Source organism: Mobula hypostoma, chromosome 15, assembly GCF_963921235.1.
Source record: "Mobula hypostoma chromosome 15, sMobHyp1.1, whole genome shotgun sequence".
NCBI lineage: Eukaryota > Metazoa > Chordata > Chondrichthyes > Myliobatiformes > Myliobatidae > Mobula > Mobula hypostoma.
In genome coordinates this window covers 18,336,286-18,363,503 of record NC_086111.1, presented here as the reverse complement: position 1 = coordinate 18,363,503, position 27,218 = coordinate 18,336,286, and the positions used below count along the sequence as shown (strand labels likewise).

Genomic DNA, 27,218 nt, shown 5'->3' with positions numbered 1-27,218 from the left:
TGAAGCTCAAGTTTGAAATCCAAAATTGAGCTTGCATGTTGTAAAAGTAAATGGTTTCTGCTGACGAATATCTTGGTATAGAAAATAGAATATCTCTGAGAGTACTAAGTTCAAAATTTTGTCATTGGCAATACGTTGTAGAAGAAAATGATATTATGCTTCCCATATGGGTATTGCTTCATGTAAACAGCCAGTAATATTTTTTAACTATTCAGTGGTTTATGGTTAGTGTGCTTAACTGCTATGTACAAAGTTATAGCAGATGAAGTACAAAGAAGCTTTGTGAATATCGAACTATCTTGAGTGTTTCTGGGCCCACACTCTGGAGGGAAATATTAACCTTTGTAGAAGTGTATCATTAACCAATCTACTTCCTGTACACTCAGGTTTCCTCATTACATACATGAAGTGGTATTCCCTGAAAATTGATATGATTCTTTAAGACATTGAGAAAACCAATAGAGTAAACAGAGAGAAACTGTGTGTCAGGAAGTTGGGATTATGGGGTAAACTCTAAAAATTAGCCAGACCTTTGAAGGGTAAAGAGTGAAATTAGGAAATATTTCAAAACGCATAGGGTGGAACACATTTAGAATTCTTCAGCAAACATAACTGGATACTGGGTCTATTGGTAATTTTCAATCTGAAATTGTTAGATTATTTTAAAATCTACTAAAGGAATATGGAAAAAGGAGTTATATTACCAATCAGCCATAGTACTGATATATATACAGTATAAACTAGAATTCCATTAGACCCTGAAGAAGGTCCATTTCATTACAGTCCTGAAGAAATGGCTCAGCTCTAAACATCGACTGTTTGTTCATTTCCATGGACGCTGTCTGACCTGCTGAATTCCTTCTGCGTTCTGTTTGTTTTGCTTTGGATTTCCAGCTCTGCAGAATCCCTTGTGCTTTTGATTATCTTCTGTAAATGTCAGAATACTTTAATGATGTATCTTCTTCACAATCAGACTTTTGAACCAACCATTGCTTTCACATCCCTTCCCCAGTGGTATTGAATCAGAAACAGAATCAGAATAAGGTTTACTATCACTGGCTTATGTCATGAAATTTATTGTCTTGTGGCAGCAGTGCATTGCAATGCATAATAATTTTTTTAAACTATAAATGACAATAAGAAATGTATACACTGTAAAAACTTAAGTAAGTAGTACAAAAGGAGAACAAAACAGTTGTGAAGTAGTGTTGATGGGCTCATTGTCCATTCAGAAATCTGATGGTGGAAGGAAAGAAACTGTTCCTAAAACATTGGGAGTGTATCTTTAGGCTCCTGTATCTCCTCCTTGATAGTAGCAATGAGAAGAGGGCATGTCTTGGGTGATGGAAATCCTTAATGATGGATGCCACCTTACTGAGACATCACCTTTTTAAAGGTGCCCTTATTGCTAGGGAGGCCAGTGCCCTGACGGAGCTGGCTGAATTTACAACTTTCTGCAGCTTTTTCCGATCCTTTTTCCGATGTTGATGCAGCCTGTTAGAATGCTCTCCACGGTACACCTGTAGAAATTTGTGAGTCTCTGATGACATGCCAAGTTGGTCCCAGGATACAGTTGCAGAGGGAGGTACAGAGGCCCAGGTTTTGGAGCTTGCTGATTAGAACTGAGGGTATGATTGTGTTGAATGCTGAACTGCAGCCTGAAGCAGGTATTGTCTATTGTCAAGATGATCCAAGGCCAAGTAGTGAGCCAATGAGATTGCACCTGCTGTAGACCTAATGTCATGTTAGGCAAATTGTCCTTCTTTAGGCAGGAGTTGATTTTGGCCATCACCAGCCTCTCAAAGCACTTCATCACAGTAGATATGAGTGGGTGATAGTTATTGAAGCAGTTCACCCCGTTTTTCTTGGGCACTGGTGTGCTTGTTGCCCTTTTGAAGTAGGTAGGAACCTCCAACTGCAGCAGTGAGATATTGAAGACATCCTTGAACACTCCCGCCAGTTGGGTGGTACAGTTTTCAGAGCCCTGCCAGGTACACCATGAAGGCCTTGACGCCTTGTGAGGGTTCACTGTCTTGAAAGATGTTCTGATGGCGTCCATCAAGACAGAGATCACAGGATCACCAGATACTGCAGGGATTTGCACTAGTGCAGTTTTATTATTCTTTTCAAAGCATGCATAAGAGACATTGAACTCATCTTGGAGTGAAGCATCACACCTATTCATGATGTTAAGTTTCATCTTGTAAGATGTAATGGCTTGCTAACCTTGCCAGAGCTGATGTGCATCAGATTCCACCTCCAACATAAGTTGGAATTGTTCCTTTGCTCTTGAAATAGCCTTCCATAGGTCATATCCCGACTTCTTGTCTTGGATCACCAGACTTGAATGCCATAGATCTAGCCCTCAGCAGTCTATGGAAGATTTAGTTCATCCATGGCTTTTAGTTTGAGAATATCCAGTATGTTTTGGAAGGCAAACACTCATTCACACAGGTCTTTATGAAGTTTGTGACAACTATGGTGTTTTCATACAGATTTGAAGATGAGTCCCTGAGTATTGTACAGTCCACTGACTCAAAGCAGTTCTGTAAGTGCTTCTCCACTTCCCTTGACTATACCTTATTGGTCCTCACTACAGGTGTTACGAACTGTAACGTTTTAGAAACAAACCAGCAGCAAGGGATTTCACGCTGAGTCAGGTTTTAACGTTAAAACCACTATCTTTATTAGTATCTACTTATAGTAACTCAACCAAGATAAAACCAAAAGTTAACAGTGTTATGTGTATATATGTGTGTAAATATAACTCCCAAACTATTGAGCTTGGGGGAACAAGGCTTAGAGTGTTGAGATGGTAAAGTAGGAAAGTTCAGTAATCCACAAAATAAATGATGGGAGAGAGATATTTGTAATCCATGTTGTAATGGAGAGAGAAGGTATGTACAAAGTATTCCACAGGCCCCACATCGGGTAAACGAAGTAATAATCACCAAAGATCTTATCTGTAGAATCCGTCCACATATGAATTATCACCAAAAGTGACCTAACACAGGAATATCGTCTTCCACTGGTTACCACACAACATACCCAGGCAAGGGCTACACAAGTGATCCTACAAGATATCCCAAGATCCACTCCTATGGATTATACGAAGTGACACTCGCACATCCGTTATGCACTGCGTGCTGATGATCAACCCACCCTTGTGGGCATAGGAGAGTTCCAAGCCTTGGCTGCAACAAACTGAAGCTACCGGCTTCCCCAGAGTGTGTGTGTGTGTGTGTCCCTCCCCCCTTCTCCCACCCACTCTCCCCCCTCTCCCCCCCCTCCCAAATCTGAAGCAAACTCCTTCAGCCTGTGACTGACGTCATAGTCCCACCTCACTCAGGCGCTTAAAGCAACAGTCCACAGTAAACGAAACCCGTGGGTTCATAACACAGGTGCTGAAGTCCTTAGTCTCTGCATATATGCCGATAGTAGAAGTACAGCCAAGTGATTGGACTTTCTATAGTGTGGCATGGTAAACATTCTTAGAGATGGTATTACAGTGGTCAAGTGTGTCGGCTTCTCTGGTTCTACAGGTGATATATTGGCAAGAGTTGTTCAGGGACGACTTCATGCTGGCCTGGTTGTAATCCCCCACAGTGATAGGGAAGGCAGTTTCATGACTGCTGATCACTGTGCTCATCTCCTCTAGATCAGTTCTGAGGTTGGCCAGAGGTGGAATGTATACCACTACCAGGATGATGGTGGAAACCTCACTTGGCAGATAAAATAGACAACACTAGATTGTTCCAGGTTGGAGACAGAACCATCACATGTGTGCATCACAATGAGTTAACTATAAAGCATACTCCGCCTCTTTTACCTTTAAAAGACTGAGCTATGTTGCCTTTGTGGGGAATGGTGAATGCATCAGGCTGCAGCACTGTCACTTAAATGGTGGTTGTGAGCCATGTTTCAGAAAAGCAAAGTCCCTGATGTCTCTGGTCTGAGGTCTTCAATGTTCTATTCCAGAGATTGTACATTCACCAGCAGGGTAGCAGGGAGGACCGGCTAAAGGCTCTGTGTTTCATTTGTATCTGTGGACTGGCTGGGCATCTGCACTTCCATTTTCTTAAAGGGGAAACGCATTCAAGACCTGAATCTGCAGTCTGGGATCTGCCAATATAGCAAAGTTTCAATATCAATGGATTTTATAAACATCTTAAAACAATGTTGCTTACTGAAGTACTGATGGCTGTGTCTGTGGATATCAGCTGTAGTAGTCCTAAACGGGAATATTTGGTGATACCCATTAGAACTGCACACAAGGAATTGTCATTTATTAGTGGCAGCTGGTGTTGCACTCTTGTATTCTTAAATCTATCTCTTTTGCTTATTCTGTTGTTGTCACTTCAACATTTCTTATTGCCCTACTCCAGTTTGCACTTCAATGCTGTTTTGCAGTTGTTGTATTCATGACTATTTTTATTGTTTACTCTGTGAGCTTCATGCGAGCAAAGAATTTCATTGTATCCCTGATTTTATGACTATAAACTAATCTGTAATATGTAGCAGAACAGGAATGAGGAACTGAGTGGCAGAACAGGCTCTACATCCATACCTGTGTTTCAATGTGGTGACTCTCTGAGCTGTCATCATTTAGAAATATATTGTTGGAGAACAACCTTCACAGTGTAACTAACCTGAAATATTTGCATCTTTTAATGCACCAACCTTACTCTACACATCTAGACTTTTATATAAAATAATATGCTTTCACTTTAGGTAAGATTTCTGTGATACAAAATTTGTTGTAGGAGTGTATTCACCACAAGGACTTGCAAGTAACACATTCCGCAAATTAGCTGAAAATAAATAAGCCATGTTTATTTTAGATATTTTTAGATAGTATTTAAATGCAAGCATTCTAGGTTTCAAAATATATCAGATCTTTGCTAGACTAATTTTAAACCAAAAAGTCTTCACCGATGAAGTTGCAAATGTTTCAGTCCAAGGAAAGAATCTTCATATGGTAATGTTTGAAATCTTATTTATAGGCCCTGGATAAGATGGAGGCTGAATGGGAAAATATCTTGTTTGATGTAATGCCATACAAAGAAACAGGAACATATATCTTGAAAAGTCCAGATGAAGCTTCTCAGTTACTGGATGATCATATTGTCATGACACAAAGTATGTCTTTCTCACCTTATAAAAAGGCTTATGAAGCAAGGATCAACAGTTGGGAAAGCAAACTGCGGATGACCCAGGTGAGATTTGCACACATCAGTTGCCTCTGTATTAGGTACTGTACACCTGCTTGTTAATGCAAATATCTAATCAGCCACCAACAATTCAATGCATAAAAACATGTAGGCATGGTCAAGATGTTACTTTATTGTTTGGACCAAACATCAGAATGAGGAAGAAATATGATCTAAGTGACTTTGACCATGGAATGATTGTTGATGCCAGAATATTTCAGAAACTCCTGGGGTTTTCCACACAACTCTGTCTCGAGTTTACAGTGAATGGTGTGGGAAAACATAAACATCCAGTGAGTGGCAGTTCTGTGGGTGAAAATGCCTTGTTAATGAGAGAGGTTTGAGGAGAATGGCCAGACTAGTTCAAGCAGACAGGAAAGTGATGGTAACTTAAATAACCACACATTACAACGGTGACAGGCAGATGAACATCTCTGCATGCATAACATGTCAAACCTTGAAGTGGATGGGCTACAGCAGCAGAAGACCACAGCCAGTTCCATCCTGTATCTAATGAAGTGGCTACTGAGTGTAGACAAATAATGCAATAAGGGTTTCTGAATCTCAACTAAATCAGCTTGTCTTGCCTAATAATCAATAGAAAAGGAAAAAAATCTTGTCCTCTATGCTATATACCATAAGTCATCATAAGTAAAAACAGATGATGTTAGACATAGTGAGCAGATCAGGAGCATCTATGTTGAGAAAGAAACTGAGTTTACATTCCTTTCATGAGGAACTTAATGGATTTCTACTTTCCTTAAAGACCTGGTTAACATTATAAACCACAGCTAAGACAAATAAGCAATTATACTTAGAGATGCACTTTCCATTATGTTTGTGTTACTTCAGGATGTCCTGGAAGAATGGCTGCAATGTCAGAGATCTTGGATTTACCTGGAACCTATCTTTTGCTCTGATGATATTAACAGACAACTGCCAGTGGAAAGTAAACGATATCATACCATGGAACGGCTGTGGATAACTATAATGAAAAATGCAAATGAAAATAGACAGGTACAGTTGCAATTATGCTTTTATTGCTGATAAAATGCTAATTATTTTTGATTATCTAATTTTAATATTGATTTTGTTTTCTTGCCCTAAATCAATATCATGGAGAAGTCTCCTGCTCTGATACCTCTTGCTACCTTGTTATCAAACCAGTTACATTTAGAGCAACATAGTAGCATAATGGTCAGCACAATGCTTTACAGTACAGGTGACCTGGGTTCAATTTCTGTTGCTGCTTGTGAGGAATTTGTACATTCTCCCCGTGACTATGTGGTTTCCTCCAGGTGCTCCGGTTTCTTTCCAAGTCCAAAGGTGTACCGGTTAGCTGGTTAGTTGTCCCATGATTTGATTAGGCTAGGATTAAATCAGGGATTGCTGGGGCAGCACAGCTCAAAGGGCCGGAAGGGCCTATTCCACACTGTATCTCAATAAAATTTTAAAAATGAGACTGATTGAAGTGGTATTGATTCTTGTCTCCTAATAAAGAAATGCTTTGCTACCTCCAAATTGCTTTATCAGTTTATCAATCTACAAAGCTGATTAGAGTTTCTTCAGCTGTGCCATCTTCTGCCAAGACATACATATCCCAATCCTGCTATGTAATTTGGCTTAATTTAATTTGAGCTTTCCACAGGCATGTTCACATGTGCCTCTTAGCAGCTGTTCCAAGTCCACCACGTCTACTTCCATTAATTTTCTGTTTTGTGTTTTACCCTATCTCCTTCCTGTGCCAATTACCCATACCAATGCTGATCCTGCAAACTATACAGATGGTTAATTATCACAATCCTGTATGCATTTCCCTTCGGTATACTTTTGGGTTAAGAGGAGACTGCAAGAATCTGTGAGCTTATTGTAAGAGATCGAATTGATAACTTGACCTGGGTGGAAACTCAGCTAACCATGTCCCACTAAATGAAGAGTACCTTCCTGTTTATTGCTTCCACCATTTGCCTGCCAGAGAAAGAAAAGCACAATGAAATGAGGATCTTTTCACCAGATCACAGCTTGGCCAAGTATCTCTATCTCTTTTGCACCGATTTCCCCCTCCCGCCCCCCACCGAGCTCATCAGCTCGTGCCAGTTCCCAAACTTTTCATTTTAAATCCTCACGAACTACTACCCACCCAAATGTCATGCCAACTATTTTATTAATGTGTTTAATTTCCTTCCCCATTACCTGCATCAATAAGTTTCAATCTTGGTGATTCAGCTTCCAACTAAGCTTATTATGCTTTCACTCCTCTGAGTTTAGAACCTTACATTATGTTTTCATTTCCCTACTCCACACCTCTCCAAGTAAGCCCTTGTTTTTCTCTTTGCTCACGACAATTATCATGTCAATCACAGTTAAAGTTTTTTCAATTTACTTGCTTGTTATGCTGTCACCTACATCCACCTATATTCTTTTTACCCCTATTTTCTTCCATGTTCGTCTGTGAAAAAGAATCTGAATATATTTACATCTACACTTTCAAATTCCTTTCATAACATTTTGGTAGCTACTTACCTGCTGGACCTTCACCTTCAAACTTGTCCCAAACCCAACTAAAATTATTGTTTTCTGACCCCTGACTTGTCTCTACAACATAACCTTTATTTCTGTTCTGTTAGGTTCAACAGCATGTATAGGTAAGATGTCGGGTTTTGATTTTAATCCTCAAATCTAGGAACATAATATAAACACTATTGTCTCTGCTTTCCTCTGCCTTTGTCGGAGGTTGCTGGGGCGACGTGATTCGAACGGTCAGAAGGCCTTCTCCACGCTGTATTGCTAAACAAAATTATCCTGCAATGCAAAAATAAAACCCGGGCTCTTTCATCTGCAGTCCATCTTCTTCAACCTCTTGACCCAGCTTCTTCCACCCAGAATGTGCAGGAAGCTCACTGATTTTTTTTTTGTCATTAACATTAAGAGCATCAACTGAACTATTTCTGCTGTTTCTCTATTTCCTCTTATTGTTCAGGTCAGACCTTGATGATTGTCCAGAGACCCATCTCCTTATCTACAACTAAACTAAACTGTTCACTTGTTTGAGATTTGTTCCTGGCCACCATGTAAATTGGCAAATATTTGAATTAGTTTATTATTTTCTCATGTACCAAGGTATTGTGAAAAATGTCTTGCTTACTATCCATTCAGATCATTTTAATTACAACAGTAATTTAAGGTAGTGCAAGGTAAAACAATAGCAGAATGCGAAATAAACTGTTATGAGTATGGAGAAATTGCAGTACCATTAGATAATAAGGTGCAGGGTAGATTGTGAGGTCAAGAGTTCATTTCACTGTTCTAAGGTCCACTCAATAATTGACAGTGGGATAGCAGCTACCCTCGAGCCTGGTAGTATGTGGTTTCAGGCTTTTGTATCTCCTGACTGATTAGAGGGGGGGAAATAGAGTCCATCCAAGGTGGGTGGGGTCTTTAATTATTTTGGCTGCTTTACTGAGGCAGAGTCCATGTTGGACTCAAGTCAAGTACTTAACATCCGAGTATATGGCGCCATTATGTGGTGACTGTTTGTGTACAGCTCTGATGGGAATCATCAAATATTCTCATTTAAGCCTACTATATCTGAAATGCACAGCCACAGCCATGGATACTTCAGTGAGCAGCATCATTTTAAGACATTTTAAATAATTATCAACACTAAAGTCATTGAACTGTGGACAGTAGACCCAGGTCGTGAGTGCAATTCTTCTTTAAGAAAATGGAAGCAGGGATGGCACGCAGTCTTAGATATGCAGAGGCCTTAGACTTCCACTCCTAACTATCCTGCTCATGAATTTACAGTCTCTGAAAAATAAGACTTCAGAGCAAGGTTGCTGTACCAGAGGGACATCAGGGACTGCTGTTTACTTTGCTTCACAGAAACGTAGCTATCCCCGTCATTTCAGTTGCAATGCTGCAGCTTGTTGGCTTTATCATTCTCCGCAAAGACAGGGCAGCTCAGTCTTTTAAAGCTAGAGGAGGTGGAGTATGCTTTATGATTAATTTATCATGGTACACTAATGTAATGGTTCTGTTTCAGTCCTGTTCATCCAACCTAGAACATCCAGCGGTCAATTGAGTCCATTTTATCTGCCGAGAGAGTTTTTCACCGTTATCCTGGTAACCATTCACATTTCACTTCAGGCCACTATCTGGCAGGCACTGGAGAATCTGAGCAATGTAATCAACAGGCACAAAACTGTGCACTCATTGTGGGAGATTTCAACCACGCTTGCTTGAAGAAATCTCTGAACAACTACCACCAGCATATCGCCTGTGGAACCAGAGGAGTCAACACACTTGACCACTGTCAAAAATGCTTACCATGTGACCCCATGCCCACAGTTTGGAAAGTCTAATCACTTCACTGTACTTCTGCTCCCAGCATGCAGGCAGGGACTAAAGACGGCAATTCCAGTGGTGAGGGCCAAGAAGGCATTGTCAAGGGAGGCAAAGGAGCGCTTAGAGCACTGCTTTGAGTAGATGGACTGGACAATATTCAGGGATTCTCTTCATGTCGTCATGTTCTTGGGTGTCAGCATCTCTGAGGATCTATCTTGGGCATTTTCCAGTTATATCATGGGCACTGGCCTCCTTGGCATCTAGGACTCCTTCAAAAGGTGACGCCTCAAAAAGGCAGCATCCGTCATTGAGGACTCCCATCACACAGGACGTGCCCTCTTCTCACTGCTACCATCAAGGAGGAGATACAGGAGCTTAAAGACACACAATCGATGTTTATGGAACAACTTCTTCCCCTTCACCATCAGATTTCTGAAAAAATGATGAGCCCATGAATACCACTGCAGTACTTTTTATTTCCTCTTTTTTTCCACTACTTATCTGATTTACTTTTCTTTCTTTATGTGTACTTACTGTAATTTCTAGTTTATACGATTATGTCTTGTAATGTACCTTTGCTACAAAGCAACAAATTTGATGGTGTATGCCAGTGCTATTAAGCCTGATTCTGGTTCTGATTACTGGTTACTGAATCTTCCTTTCCTAAGCCTTGAATGTACTGACACGAGGCAAATCCACGCCCATCTTTCCTTCAGTCCTTCCAGTCAGATTTCTTCCCGAGCATGATACCAAACTTGCTCAGAACAAAATTACAAATAGCAGCAATGTGGTTGTTGTTATGGTAAACCATTCCTCCTCAACCTTTTCAGTTTGTCGCAAACCTTTGTATGTGCAAACATGAGTGAATTATCCTCATGCAATATCTCCCCTCTGCCATCTGGATGGGTGAGATACCTACCTGGCTTCATAATCTATTGTAGCCAGTGAGCCTCTTACAATTACTTCCATTTCTGCTCGCACAATGTCTCTTAACTTCCTTCTTTTCTCCTCTCCAATTTCTCATATCAAGCCATACTTTGGCAATGTCATGGAACATGGAACATAGAATAACAGTATGGGATAAATAAAAGCCCTTTGGCTCACAATGTTTTGCCAAATATGATGCCGAATTAAACTAAATCTTCTGCCTGTACCTGATCCGTGTTCCTCTATTCCCCACACATTTATGTTCATCTAAAAGCCTCTTAAATGCCACAATCATATCTGCTTCTACTACTACCCTCATCAACCCTTTCCAGCACCTACTATTCTCTACGTAAAAGATTTTACCCCACACATCTCGTTTATTCTTTTCTCCTCTCACCTTAAATGGACATCCTGTAGTATTTGACATTTCTACCTTGGGGCAATTGATTCTAACTGTCAACCCCATCCATGTCTCTCATAATTTTTAAACTTGTCAGGTCTCTCTTCAACCTCTGAGGTTCTAAGGGAAACAACCCAACTGTGTCCAACCTTTCTTTATAGTTCATACCCTCTAATCCAGGCAGTATCCCAGTAAACCTCCACATCCTTCCTGTAATAGGGCAAACAGAAATGCAGACATTTTTTCAAGTATGGCATAACTGATTTTTTAACATAAATGTAACATGACTTCTTTTTATACTTAGTACTCCAGCCAATGAAGGCAACCATGTCACACGCCTTCTATATTACCAGAAAACATATTGACAGGTCCTGTATCTTTGTTGATGACTCTTAACTGTATTGAACTGTCATCTCTTTTGATGTTCCACTGTTTTAAAAATTAGCTGGTTCTTTGCCTGTTATTCAGCACTACATGTGTAGAAATCTAAGTATCAGAAGGCCACTGCTGCAAGCTCTGTCCTGAGCCGCTGACAGCATTCTACTCCATGGCAATTCTTTCAAGATAGTTTGGACTGTTAGAAAACGTAATGTCATAAACTCAAGCGAGATTCTGATCACATACCTGTCACCACTAATGCCTCCAACTTAATAACTCTTCCTTTGTTTCTGAAATTCTCAACCATGTTTTTATTACCATTCACAATTCACTTGATCATAAGACCATTCGACATAGTAGAATTAGGCCAATTGGCCCATTGAGTCTGCTCCACTATTCCATTATGTCTGATTTATTATCCTTCTCAACTTCATTCTCCTGCCTTCTTCCTGTAACCTTTGCCACCCTTACTAATTAAGAACCTATCAACCTCCACTTAATCTATACGTAATGACTTGGCCTTCACAGCTTTCTGTGGCAATGAAATCCACTGATTCACCACCCTCTGGCTAAAAAAAAACTCTTCCTCATCTACGTTATAAAGGGACATTCTTGTATTCTGAAGCTGTGCCCTCTGGTCCTGGACTCCCCCACTCCTGACTGCCCTCAATCTTTAGTTCATCGAAAACTTTGCTGTCTTTTTACTGATAAGATCTTTTGTGGGATGCTCACTATGGTATTGGTACCAGTACAATCCTTCCTGAAAGTAATTTAACCCACTTAGTTAAGTAATTTAAGGAAGGATCTAAATGCATTGGAAGCAGTTCAGAGAAGGTTTAGAGACCAAAACCTGGAAAGGGTAGATTGTTTTATGAGGAAAAGTTAGACAAACTAGATTTGATCCACTGGAGCTTAGAAGATTGAGACAGGTAAGATCCTTAGAGATCTTGCAGAGCGGATATGGAGAGAATGTATCTTCCTGTAGGAAAACCTAGAAATAAAAGTCAGTGTTTAAAAATAATCAGTTGTTCATTTAAGACAAGAGGGACCTAGTTTCTTTGAGGTTTATGAATCCAAATCTCTTCTTTGATGAGGGTCTAGAAGCCTATATATTTTTAAAGCAGAAATACATGGATTCTAACTGATCAAGGGGTGAACAACTACCATGAGTGGTATGATCAAGGAATGACTGTGCAGGCACATGGACATCAGAGAGTTAGATTGGTGGGAAGAGTATAAAGAGAAGCCAGCTTTATAGAGCGGGCATCAGAGAAGATATAGACAGAGTAGGAGGGCTTTGGCTCAACTGGGCTTCGACGATAATGGGTTGAGACAAGGCAGGTTACCTGTGAAGAATAGAAACACTGTCTGTGGGGCTGGTGTTCTGTACTGCGTGTCAGATGTGGGAAGTCCAGGAGACTCCCAGCCTTCCGGAAGGCCACATCTGCGCCAGGTGCATCTAGCTGCAGCTCCTTAGGGACCGCATTAGGGACCTGGAGCTGTAGCTCAATGACCTTCGTCTGGTCAGGGAAAATGAGGAGGCGATAGAGAGGAGTTATAGGCAAGTAGTCACTCCGGGGCCTTGGGAGACAGATAAGTGAGTAACAGTCAGGAGTCAGATACTAGAGAGTACCCCTGTGGCTGTCCCCCTTAACAATAAGTACTCCTGTGTGAGTTCTGTTTTGGGGGATGGCCTACCTGGAGGAAGCAACAGTGGCTGCGTCTCTGGCACAGAGTCTGGCCCTGTGGCTCAGAAGGGTAGGGAAAGGAAGAAGACAGCAGTAATAGGGGACTCTATAGTTAGGGGGTCAAACGGGCAATTCTGTGGATGCAGGAAAGAAACATCGATGGTTATTTGCCTCCCAGGTGCCAGGGTCAAAGGATGTTTCTGATTGCGTCCATGATCTCCTGAAATGGGAAGGTGAACAGCCAGAGGTTGTGGTACATATTGGTACCAACGACATCGGTAGGAAAAGGGAGGAGGTGCTGTAAACAGACTACAGGGAGTTAGGAAAGAAGTTGAGAAGCAGAACCTCAACAGTGGTAATCTCAGGATTACTACCTGTGCCACGTGACAGTGAGTACAGGAATAGAGTGAGGTGGAGGATAAACGTGTAGCTGAGGGATTGGAGCAGGGAGCAGGGATTCAGATTTCTCAATCATTGGGACCTCTTTTGGGGCAGGTGTGACCTGTACAAAAAGGACGGGTTGCACTTGAATCCAAGAGGGACCAATATCCTGGCAGGGAGGTTTGCTCAGGCTATTGAGGAGACTTTAAACTAGAATTGTGAGGGGGTGGGGGAGGGAACCGAACTGAAGAGATGGAGGAACGGGCTGTTAGCTCACAAATAGAGAAAGCTTGTAGACAGTGTGAGAGGGAGGAAAGGCAGGTGATAGAGAAGGGATGTGCTCAGACCAATGGTTTGAGATGTGTTTATTTTAATGCAAGAAGCACCATGAACAAAGCAGAGTGAGCTTAGAGTGTGGATCAGTACTTGGAGCTATGATGTTGTGGCCATTACAGAAATTTGGATGGCTCAGGGACAGGAATGGTTACTTAAAGTGCCAGGCTTTAGATGTTTCAGAAAGGACAGGGAGGGAGGCAAAAAAACTGGGGGCATGGCACTGTTGATCAGAGAGAGTGTCACGGCTGCAGAAAAGGAGAAAGTCATGGAGCGATAGTCCACTGAGTCATTGTGGATGGAAGTTAGGAACAGGAAGGGGTCAGTAATTCTACTGGGTGTTTTTTTATAGCGCACCCAATAGTAACAGGGACATCAAGGAGCAGATAGGGAGACAGATTCTGGAAAGGTATAATAATAATAGGGTTGTCGTGGTAAGAGATATTAATTTCCCAAATATAGATTGGCATGTCCCTAGAAAGAGGGGTTTAGATGGGGTGGAGTTTCTTAGGTGTGTTCAGGAAGGTTTCCTGACACAACATATAGATAAGCCTGCAAGAAGAGAGGCTGTGCTTGATCTGGTATTGGGAAATGAACTTGGTCAGGTGTCAGGTCTCTCAGTGGGAGAGCATCTTGGAGATAGTGATCGCAATTCTATCTTCTTTACCATAGCATTGGAGAGGGATAGGAACAGACAAGTTAGGAAAGCGTTTAATTGGAATAAGGGGAAATATGAAGCTATCGGGCAGGAACTTGGAAGCATAAATTGGGAACAGATGTTCTCAGGTAAATGTACGGCAGAAATATGGCAAATGTTCAGGGGATATTTGCGTGGTGTTCTACATAGGTACGTTCCAATGAGACAGGGAAAGGATGGTAGGGTACAGGAACCGTGGTGTACAAAGGCTGTTGAAAATCTAGTCAAAAAGTAAAGAAAAGCTTACGAAAGGTTCAAAAAAACAAAATAATGATAGAGATCGAGAAGATTATAAGGCTAGTAGGAAGGAGCTTAAGAATGAAATTAGGAGAGCCAGAAGGGGCCATGAGAAGGCCTTGGCGAGCAGGATTAAGGAAAACCCTAAGGCATTCTACAAGTATGTGGAGAGCAAGAGGATAAGGTGTGAGAGAATAGGACCAATCAAGTGTGACAGTGGAAAGGTGTGTATGGAACCGGTGGAGATAGCAGAGATACTTATTGAATACTTTGCTTCAGCATTCACTACAGAAAAGGAACTTGGTGATTGTAGGGATGACTTTCAGCGGATTGAAAGCTTGGCCATATAGACATTAAGAAAGAAGATGTGCTGGAACTTTTGGAAAGCATCAAGTTGGATAAATCTCTTGGACAGGATGAGATGTATGCCAGACTATTGTGGGAGGTGAGGGAGGAGATTACTGAGCCTCTGGCAATGATCTTTGCATCATCAATGGGGACGGGAGAGGTTCCGGAGGATTGGAGGGTTGCAGATGTTGTTCCCTTATTCAAGAAAGGGAGTAGAGATAGCCCAGTAAATTATAGACCAGTGAGTCTTACTTCAGTGGTTGGTAAGTTGATGGAAAAGATCCTAAGAGGCAGGATTTATGAACATTTGAAGAGGCATAATATGATTAGGAATAGTCAGCATGGCTTTGTCAAAGTCAGGTCATGCCTTACAAGTCTGATTGAATTTTTTGAGGATGTGACTAAACACATGGATGAAGGTAGAGCAGTAGATGTAGTGTATATGGATTTCAGCAAAGCATTTGATAAGGTAACCTATGCAAGGCTTCTTGAGAAATTTTAAGGTGGCATGGGATACAAGGGGACCTTGCTATGTGGATCCAGAATAGCTTGCTCACAGAAGGAAAAGAGTGGATCGCTCGCAGAATTGGCTTGCTTGCAGAAGGCAAAAATAGGTCATATTCTGTTCAGAAGTCGGTGACCAATGGTGTGCCTCAGGGATCTGTTTTGGGACCCCTACTCTTCATGATTTTTATAAATGACCTGGATGAGGAAGTGGAGGGCTGATGACACAAAGGTTGGGGGTGTTGTGTATAGTGTGGAAGGCTATCAGAGGTTACAGTGGGACATTGATAGGATGCAAAACTGGGCTGAGAAGTGGCAGATGGAGTTCAACCCAGGTAAGTGTGAGGTGGTTCACTTTGGTAGGTCAAATATGATGGCAGAATATATTATTAATGGTAAGACTCTTGGCAGTGTGGAGGATCAGAGGGATCTTGTTGTCCGAGTCCACAGGACGCTCAAAGCTGCTACGCAGGTTGACTGTGTGGTTAAGAAGGCATACGGTGCATTGGCCTTCATCAACCATGGGATTGAGTTTAAGAGCCGAGAGGTAATGTTACAGCTGTATAGGACCCTGGTCAGACCCCACTTGGAGTACTGTGCTCAGTTCTGGTCACCTCACTACAGGAAGGATGTGGAAACTATAGAAAGGGTGCAGAGGAGATATACAAGAATGTTGCCTGGATTGAGGAGCATGCCTTATGAAAATAAGTTGAGTGAACTTTGCTTTTTCTCCTTGGAGCAGTGGAGGATGAGAGGTGACCTGATAGAGGTGTATAAGATGATGAAAGTCATTGATTGTGTGGATAATCAGAAGCTTTTTCCCAGTGTTGAAATGTCTGATATGAGAGGGCTTAGTTTTAAGGTGCTTGGAAGTAGGTACAGAGGAGATGTCAGGGGTAAGTTTTTTACACAGAGAGTGGTGAGTGCATGGAATGGGCTGCTGGCGATGGTGCTGTAGGCAGATACGATAGGGTCTTTTAAGAGACTCCTGGATAGGTACATGGAGCTTAGAAAAATAGAGGGCTATGGGTAACTCTTCGTAATTTCTAAAGTGAGTACGTGTTCGGCACGGCATTGTGGGCCGAAGGGCCTGTATTGTGATGCAGGTTTTCTATGTTTCTATGTCTCTAGTTGTGGACTAGTGATTATAATCAGATTGACTGTAATTTTATGAGGTGCTAAAGATGGCTTAAAGGGCTGACTGGCCTAATCCTGCTCCTGCTTTGTGTATTTGCTGACTTATGCTTTTAGTTAATTTGAGTAAAGCATGAATTAAAAAATTTTCATCCTTAATGCAACTTCCCCTGAAACTATGTGTTTCCTCCTGCCTGAGTTGCCACATGGATTCGTTCCAATTTGCCTACTGTCACAACAGGCCAACAGTAGATGTCATTTCACTGGCTCTTCACTTAGCTCTGGAACATCTGGACAATGACAATGCATCAACATTCAACACTATCATCCCTTCGAAGCTAGTCACTAAGCTCCAAAACCTAGGCCTCGATACCTCCTTGTGCAACTGGATCCTCGATTTCCTTACTTGCAGACCCATTCAGTACAGATTTGCAACAACATCTCCTCCACAAGCACTGTCAATACAGATGCACAGGTCTCGGCCTGAAACGTCGACTGTACCTCTTCCTAGAGATGCTGCCTGGCCTGCTGCGTTCACCAGCAACTTTGATATAGTGTGTTGCACCACATGGTTCTACGTTTAGCCCATTGCTCTACTTGTTTTAGACATGACTGTGAAGCTAAGTACAGCTCCAATGCCGTACTGAAGTTTACCCACAACACCACTGTGTTGGCGAAATCAAAGGTGGTGATGAATCAGTATATCGGAGGGAGATTGGAAACTTGCTTGAGTGGTGCCACAGCAATAAAACCAAAGAGCTGATTATCGACAACAGGTGGAAGATGCCAGAGGTGCATGAGCTCATCCTTATTAGGGGATCAGAGATGAGAAGGATCAGTAACTTTAAATTCCTTGGTCATATCATATCAGAGGATCTGTCCTGGGGCCATCACAAAGAAGGCACAACAGCACCTCTATTGCCTTCGAGGTTTGTGCAGATTCAGCAAGTCACCTAAAACTTTGACAAACTGCTATGGATACACAGTGGAGTATACCCTATCTGGATTCAACATGGCCTGGTATGGAAATACCAATGCCCAGGAACAGAAAGGTCTACAGAAAATGGTGGATGCAGTCTAATCCATCATAGGAAAAGCCCTCCCCACCACTGAGCACGTTTACAAGGAGCACTGCCACAAGAAAGCAGCATCCATCATCAAGGACCCTTATCATCCAGGCCATGCTCTCTTATCGGTACTACCATTGAGCAAGAGGTCCAGGAACCTTGGTAGGGGTCCAGTATGCCCCAGTAGGGGTGCTAGGCTTAGAAGAAGAAAGGCACTGAGTTGGCAGGGAAACTCAGTCAGGATGAGTACTTAGTAACTAAACTGGCTGCACTTGTTGTGGTTCTCAAAAATGGTTATCATTAGTAATCATCTGCAGCCTAGCATGCAACTTAGTGCAAATCAAATATAACATTTTAAAATATGTGTTCCAATTCCTTCATGACCATGGTCTATTGCATCTCCATAAGGGACAGCACGGTAGTGTAGCCATTAGTGAAAAGTATTACAGTGCCAGCATCCTGGATTCAATACCACTACTGTCTGTAAGGGATGGGTATGTTCTTCCTGTGACTGTGAGTTTTCTCCAGATAATTTCTCCTCCCTCCCTGTTCCCCCTTTTTTCATTCCAAATTCTGGCTCTCCTTTTACCCATTCTCTTCTCCTCACCTGTCTTTCAGCTCCTGATGCCCATCTTCACTCCCTTTCTCCCATTGTCACTCTCCTTCCCTATCAAATTCGTCCTTCTTCAGCCCTTTACCTTTCTGACCTATCACCTCCTAGCTTCTTACTTCAGCCTGCTCTCCTGCCTCTACTTTCCCTCTCACCTGGTTTCACCCATCACATAGCGGCTCATACTTCCCCTCTCCCTGCCTTTTTATTCTGGCTTCTTCCCCTTCCTCTCTAGTCCCGATGAAAGGTTTTGGCGCAAAACATTGGCTGTTTATCCTTCCATCTGTTCTGCCTGACCTGTTGAGTTCCTCCAGCAATTTGTGTGTGTTTTAAGTACCAATTGCAATGCTTCCCTTGACAAAAGTAAGTATCAAAAGTATCTTATCATTGTCATGGGAGTTGTGATTACTCTACTTGTTTATTAACATTTTGGTCCCTTTCCACAGATTATTGAATTATGCCCTGATGGAAGGCTGCTAGAGAACTTGCGTGAATGTAACAAACAACTTGAACTTGTGCAGAAAGGTCTCAGTGAATATCTGGAGACAAAGAGAGGCTCTTTCCCAAGGTACCCAGTTTTTTGTCATTCTTAGAACTTATGAGAAAGAGTTTGTTCTTCTTTCTGACATAGATATAAGAAATGTTGTAGAGTAGATCTCCTGAATGCTATACAGTGTCTTTGGAAAAAAGAAGATCTCTCATTTGGTTGCACAGATTAGTAGAAAGACCCATCAAAAATTTGACTCTTAAGTAAAATTGCTGTATTTGATTCAACTATGGAATTCCATGGACTATAATAAAACAACTGCTCAGAACAATCCTAGCAATCTCTACAAAGACAAACAGTTGGGTTATAAATCATCCATCCATTAATTCAGCCTCATAACTACATAAGATGCATTTTACCAATTAGACCTGTGAGCTCATGTGATTTCAAGCACTGGCTCATGGACTCTTATCATTGTTGAAGTCAAGGTCACTGACACTCTTAACTTCCAGGCCGCTGATCTATGCAACACCTCACTGTGTGCTGTACTAACTCTATTCTCTAGGAAACAAGGCTTCAACTACTTTACTTCAGCCAGAAGATGATGCTGACCAGGAACTGATTATGCAAAAGATCTTACTCCTAGCAGAGATCTCTAGAACAACTGCTTTCCGGGGCTTCCTAAGTTTAGGCCTGAAAGATTTCTGTGGACCCATGCACCCATTTCTTCTCCAAAATATATATTCCACTAGGGTCCTCAGATCCCTTTCATGCTTGCTCTCCTCTCTGAGTTGTATTTTAGCTAAACTAGATAAGGCACTATTCTGTGCACGTTTTATGTGCCCCATTATGGGCTGGATCACAAGGTAGTGTGACGTCACTAATACTGGCAGCTGTGCATCAGTGATATAGGGCAGAACATTTGTGAGTGCTGAAGTAAGCAAATATTAACTGTAAACCTGGAAGTGCTTGAGGTGATAAAGATTCCACCTGCACAAACACCGTGATAGAGGGGCAGAGCAGAGTCGATAGGCTGAATGACCTAATTCTGCTTCAGTGTCTTATGGTAATAGCAGTGTTAACCATGTTATGCTTTTTCTGTGCTTCCAAATAGGAACAGGAAGATTTTTAGGTTAGTGATAAAATTTACATTGAGACAAGAGGAAAGTAATATTGTATTGATCAACCAGATTCCATTCTTCGTTATGAATGGGGATGGGGGAAGGCAGGAGATTGGGGGTGAAAGGAAAAATGGATTAGACATGATGAAATAGTGGAGCTATTAGAACGGCCCAATTCTGCTTCTACATCTTATGGTCTTATAACAAAATCTGATGACAGAATTTTGAGGATCGGTTAATCGAAAACAGATTATTTAGTCAATCACCTTGAGGCCAATTTTCTGGCACGTTTCCTAATGATGATACATTATGGATTTAAGAACTTAAAAACGCAAACAACAGGAATTCTGCAGATGCTGGAAATTCAAGCAACACACATAAAAGTTGCTGGTGAACACAGCAGGCCAGGCAGCATCTCTAGGAAGAGGTGCATCGACGTTTCAGACCGAGACCCTTCGTCAGGACTAACTGAAGGAAGAGTGAGTAAGGAATCCCTTACTTTTGCATTTGGGCAGTTGCTGAGGATATGTACCATGCAGAGAGGACATGATGGTGCCTCACAGTTGCCCCAAGCAAAAAGGTTCACTGGACTAGGCAGGACGTCTTACACAGCCTGGATTATGAACTTGATGCGCTGGGGTTCTGCCTGCCAGATATCAGACCAGGAGATCTTATGTTTCAGCACACCCTCCCACCATGTCCAAGCTCCCTGATGCCCCATTCCTACCATCCTGGTGGTACACATTTCCTCTTCAGCTGCTTGCACCTTTTTCTGGACAAGTTTGCATCTATCCCTACTCTGAACCCTGTCAAAGCGGGTTGAAGGGAAGCTGCCCAGCCTCACCTGACCAGTTGTCATTGTCCCTACTGGATCCCTGTACCTCCTTCATGACTCAGCCATTTCCACTGCATCCTGCCTGGACCTCATAGCCTGTTGACGAGACTTTGGGGTTGCTGGAATCTCTGCAGAACCAAGATCAATACTACTCTGGGTTTCCCCCACTAATTAACCCTCAAGGGCTTGTTTGCACTCCCTTTTTCTCTTTGTTCCTGTATTGATGGTTTCCACAAGCCATCTTGCAGTACCACCATATTCTTTCCCTAAGCTGTTTTCTAGTATCTGCTATTATTTCTCATATTGAAGCTGTTTATTATACTACATTACATCACCTTTGTGCACTTCAGCAGCATCTGACGTTTACACGACCAACTTTCCTAATTACTGTATCCTAATCTCTAGCCCTGACTGCCTCCTTTTCACCATGGATGTCCGGTCCCTATATACTTCTATCCCCCATCAAAAAGGCCTTAAAGCTCTCTAAGTCTTTCTCAGCAAAAGAACCAACCAGTTCCCCTCCCCCACCACCACCCTCCATCTGGCAGAACTGGTCTTTGCCCTCAACAATTTCTCCTTCAGAAATGGAAGAGATCAGTAGTGGAGAAGGGAAACCCAGTTCTTTGAAGGAGGATCCCTTTGGCTCCTTTCACTTTTTCCAGACTCAGGGGGTAGCCATGGTCACCCACATGGGCCCCAGCGACACCTGCCTTTTCATTGGCTATGTACAACAGTCCATGTTCTAAGCCTTCCCTGGTAATGCTGCCCAACTCTTCCTTTGCTGCTCTGATGGCTGCGTGGGTGCTGCTTAATACACCCATACTGAGTTCATCAGTTTCTTAAACTTTGACTCCAACTTCTACCCTGCCCTTAAATTCACTTAGTCTATTTCTTACACCTCTTTCCTCTTTCTTGATCTCTCTGTCTCCATCTTGGGAGACAAACCGTCTTCCAACATCTTTTATAAACCCACCGATTCCCATGGCTTTCTTGACTATAACTTTTACCACCCTATGTCCAGCAAAAATGCTATTCCCTTTTCTCAGTTCCCTTGTCTCCAATGCATTTATTCCCAGAATAAAGCTTTCCTTTCCACATTTGATGCTGCGCTCATCTGTATCCCTTCCATTTCCTGACATCTGCACTCTCCCGATCTTCTCGCCGCCTTAACAAAGGATAGAGTTCCTCTTGTCCTAACCTACCATCCCAGGAGCCTCTACATCCAACAAATCATTCTCCACAACTTCGGCCATCTCCAAAGGGATCCTACCACCAAACACATCTTTATCTCCCCCCGACTCTCCACTTTCTATAGGGATCACTCCCTCCATGATTCCCTTGTCCATTCATCCCTCCCCACTAAGCTCCCTCCCTGTAAGTGGCCAAAGTGCTAAACTTTCCCATTCACTTCCTTCCTCTCCTCCATTCTGGGTCCTAAACAGTCCCTCCATGTGAGGCAACACTTCATCTGCGAATCTGTTGTATCTGGTACTCCCAATACGACCTCCTCTACATTTGTGAGACTCATCGTAAATTGGGAGACCGCTTTGCCAAGCACCCCTGCTCCAGCCACCAAAAATGGAAATACCCAGTGGTCAAACATTTTCATTCCGATTCCAATTCCCATTTCAACATATCCATCCATGGCCTCTTCTTTTGCTGTGATGAAGCCACTCTCAGGGCGGAGGAGCAACATCTCCTATTCCGTCTGGGTAGCCTCCAACCCAATTATATGAACATCATTTTCTCCTTCCAGTAAAAAAAAATCCCTCCCCTTCCCTCTTCTTCTATTCCCCACTCTGGCCCCTTACCTCCTCTCATCTGTTTATCACCTCCTCCTGGTGCCCTGCCTTCTTCCCTTTCTCCCATGGTCCACTCTCTCCTCCTATTAGATTCCTTCTTCTCTAGCTCTTAACTTTTCCCATCCACCTGGCTTAACTATGACCTCCTAGCTATCCTTGTTCCCCGACCCACACCTTTTAACTCTGGTGTCTTGCCCCTTCCTTTCCAGTCCTGAAGTGGTGTCGTGGCCCGAAATATCAACTGTTTACTCATTTCCATAGATGCTACCTGACCTACTGAGTTCTTCCAGTATTTTGTATGTGATGCTTTGGATTTTAAGCATCTGCAGAATTTCTTGTGTTTAAAAAAATGACTAACAGTTATTGGTGATTCTTTTGCTGTGTTGAACACGAATCCATTCTTTTTGATACAGGTTCTACTTTCTATCAGATGATGAACTGCTCGAGATCTTGTCTCAAACTAAAGATCCTACTGCTGTTCAACCTCACTTGCGCAAGTGTTTTGAGAACATTGCCCGTGTAAGTCATAAAGGAAGGCTATAAAGACAATGTTCTAAGCTTATGTGTGTTAAACATTGATTTTCCACCACTTGTACCAAAAAGAATTCTTTATACTGTATTTAACATGAATCTGAACTTACTATACATAGTGAAAACTACATTAAGGCAAAATTATTTTCATGATCATAGACCAATTATTTCTCCTCAAAGCTTGCATCTTTCCAAATAAGAATGTTTAGTCCTCATAATGTGTCCTAGGAACAGAGGGAAATCAAAGCAGCTACCTAGTGTCCCTGTCGTTTGAGGGATGAACAACAGTGACAATTTCAAACATGGTCTCCAACAAATAGTTAAGTACTGTACAGTGCAAAAGTCTTAGGCACGTATATATACATATAGCTAGGGTGCCTAAGACTTTTGCACAGTGCTGTAGTAATTTTATGTTTTGCACTGTAATATGCCACAAAAAAAATTCCATGACATATGTGAGTGATGACAAACTTGACTCTGATAAGGGTCTGTATCGTGGACTAAGAGTAGGAGAGGGGGTCAGCGAGAAGCGAGCAAACAGGAAGAACCAGAGCGACATTCTGTAATGATCAGTAAACCAGCTGTTTGGAATCAAGTTACCCTGCTTGGTGTCTCAGGGTTGGGTATGTTGCACCTGTGCCAACCCCGCCCTGGCATTCCTTCCCTGCCACCTGTCCCGCACCCCTCCTGTGGCCATCCATCCTCTCCATTCCCAACATCCTTTGTTCCCACCAGATTTACAAACTCACTCTCCACTCCATGTTGACAAATGCTGTACTGTCCAAAAGTCTTAGGCATCCTAGCTATATATCTATGTGCCCAAGACTTTTGCACAGTACCGTAGTATAATATTTCTTAATTCTCAAATCCTTTGCTTTGCAGTACTCTTGCAGAGCTGGTCACAGATCTTTACTGAACTTGCATCTTTAGTTCCTTCCTTTATTCATCAGCATTGAGCCATTATGCTTAGTTGTCGCTATATGCTCCTTCCAAGTTTATATTAAAAGAAACCCCCCAGATATGGAAGACATCAAATCAACTTGTGTGCATCTTGTTCATTTGGAGATCTGCAGATGATTTTGACAAGCTTTTGTGCTGAATGATAATAGTGAGAAAGATCAACATCCTCAGTTTTAATCCTTTTCCAGGCCATAGTTACCATAATGAGTGATTTTTGTGTACTTTACAATTAACAGACAAAACTAATTTATGGATGTGTGTAAAATCAGAACCTACCCTGTATTGAGTTCCACAAATGTTTGGTTGACAGACTAAGCCTCTACTGTTCATAACAGTACTCTTGCTTTTAAGAAAGCAACTGGTCCCTCATTTAGCTCAAAATCTTCCAAATCCAGTTATTGTGAAATGGGATGAATTAAGACTTGAATTTACCTAGAGTAGATTGCAATAATTGAGGAATAATTATTTCTGGGCATACTGTTGTCATAATGAAATTGATTTATATTCGTGCATATGACTTGCTCCAAGCATTTGATATACATGTGACATCACAATCATGTAATGCACAATTCCAGCCTTCCTGACATAATTGGACTTAAATATGCAATCTATCAACTACATGCAATCTGCATGGAAAAGTATCATTAAAACAAAAAAAAAGCCAGTATTAATCTGTGGCTTGGCATGATGTTTCATGATTTACAGAGACATTATGCTAATAAGAGCAACATGAGAAAACAGCTTCAGAGCTTGCTGAAGTCTGCTCGAACACCTTTCAAGGTTGACTGTATTCTAGACAGTGAGTGTTTGGTCCAGGATTTAGCAATTCAGATATTCATCCAGTGGACCCTCGTTAGTGACAGTGTGGCCAGTGCACAATAATTGGAGGGATTGGGAACTTGCCAGAACTCACCATTCAGTGTCACTTGAGAACATTAGGGCAGGAAGCAAAGACACATTAATCTGCAGAAATCTGCCACCAGAGACTTTAGAGATACTACCCACTAATTAGCCTCTTTGATTAGAATATGTATTTACATTCGTATGATTTCAAAGGTTGTTAACACTGAGTTATTTGCAAAGCTGTAGGGAGACACTTGGCCGCCTTCTTATTCCAGGACTGTCCTCTCTATTGAGGTCAGTCACCTTGACTCAACCTCCTCATCATAGATCTTTCCAAGCAGGCACAACAGATCTGTACCATGTTTCCCAATTTGCTGCTCACTGCAGCATTGAAGTGATGTCTTATGTGCTTACAGAGAATTGATTTCATCTACATTGATTTTAGTGAAGAACAGGTAATGCCTTGAAAATTGAAATTTGCCATCATTGACAGCATCTCATGACTACAGACAGCCAGTAATAAGTCAGACCTTTTCTTTGACAGGAAAGGGTTCCACTCCATCAATGTTCAGATGGCTATGGATCATCAAAACAATATCCTCATAGTCAATACCATGTTTCTGGAAGCATGCCTGAAGACTGCATCTTCAGGAAGACTTCATTTCTGAATGTTGTCAGCAGCAGCTGGTTAAATGTTTGAACAAGGGGTTAAAGCCTAACCCCTACTTGCCCTGGCTCCTCACACCAATTGACCTCCCACCATAGAAGCTGAGTTAATTCAGTATAAGCACCAAGTTCATCATTGAAAGCTCCAGTGGGCATCTAAAAATGAGAATTTGTGGCCTGTATTAGTGTGGGGATGCCCTAAAGCACATGTCTTCTAGATGTGGAAACTTCAATGTGGCATTCTTATCGTCATACAACTTGGACAATCCAATAACTGTTGCTAGATCAAGAAGAGCATGCAGTCCCAGATTTAATGAGTCTATTTCTGTTTATTTTGCAGTTACATTTCCAAGAGGACCTGTACATCACTCATATGTACTCAGCGGAAGGAGAGGAGATTAAACTCTTCAAAGATGTCTATCCCACAGGAAATGTGGAAGACTGGCTACTGGAGGTAGAAAAAATAATGAAGGCAAGTGTGAGAGATAACATCCAGAGATCATTGAAAACCTATCCAGAGGTAAGCATCTGTACACAACCTGCCTAAATTAGTGAAAGAAACTGTATCTGCAAGATTATAAATATATTTACTTTAGCACTTAAGTTTCTTTTAACATATATCAACTGTCTCTTAAAAGAAGAAAATTACAAATGTGAAGAATGTAGTACAAAGGTTATACCAAGAGAAAAGATTGAAAATGCCAGAAATAGCAGGCAGACAACAAGGAAATAGAATTAACGTTTTAGGTTGATAACCTTTCAAGAGAATGAGGAAAGGTAGAAATTAACTGTACTTTTAAGTTACAGTGAAGTGGGAAGTTCCACATACAGTTGTCAATTAATGAAATAAGCATTCCAATTAACGGTCAACAAAAAAATATCATTCTCCAGTTGTGTCTAGCTCTTTCTCAACTAGACTAAACTGAACTAACTAAGACAAAGCGGGAATACATAACTATACTCATTTACTTCTACAACATACCAACCCACGTGACAATTACCCATAACAAACACGCAACAAGAGGTACAATACAGACAGAAAGTAGAGTGATCCAATATCTGCTTACAGGAGAGTCATCGAAACCAAGAAAACGGTCTGAAAGTTACTATGTCTCTTTGTCATCCCCTATTTTAGCTTATGTCATTCAGTGACTTTCTCTGTTTTCATGGATTTGGTATCTCTATGCTTATTGACAAATGCAGTTCTACCTCTTTAACGTAAATTTAATTTTATCTCGGCCAATTCATGGATGTGTTAGATCTTTTAAATAGAAAGGGAAAAAGCTATGTGACTGCATTTCAAGCAATCAACTCTAATTTAAGAGCAGATTTATTTACGATATTGAAATATACAGTAAAATATGTTGTTTGCATTAACAACCAATGCAACTAAAGGATGTGCTTAGGGGCAGCCCACAGATGTTGCCACACATTCCCATGCCAACATGGCATTTCCACAATGCTCGACAAAACAACACAGAACACAACAAAACATAACATAACAAGCAAAAAAAAAAATAACAGCAGAACAAACCCTTCTCCTCCCACCCGCCCACACACACAAGCGGTCCTCCAAATCCAGGACAGGCCTCCAGCTTCCATTCTCCAAGCTTCGGCCATCAGGCTTTGTCTGATATGAATCAGAACCTGTTCCTTTTCTCTTAACTGCTTGACTTTTTTAGGTATTCCATTGTTACCTACAGAAAACTCAG

The 27,218-nt window shown here is 41.7% G+C and overlaps 1 protein-coding gene across 1 annotated transcript in view; it reads left to right on the top strand.

Annotated features, from left to right (window-relative positions):
* dnah1 (dynein, axonemal, heavy chain 1) overlaps positions 1-27,218 on the top strand; it is a 393,587-nt gene that overhangs the window by 132,725 nt on the left and 233,644 nt on the right. Inside the window, exons 21-25 of the mRNA XM_063068377.1 lie at positions 5,004-5,216; positions 6,063-6,227; positions 18,708-18,829; positions 22,920-23,025; positions 25,847-26,026. Of these exons, the coding sequence (XP_062924447.1) occupies positions 5,004-5,216; positions 6,063-6,227; positions 18,708-18,829; positions 22,920-23,025; positions 25,847-26,026 (786 nt within the window). The remainder of the gene's footprint in view (positions 1-5,003; positions 5,217-6,062; positions 6,228-18,707; positions 18,830-22,919; positions 23,026-25,846; positions 26,027-27,218) is intronic.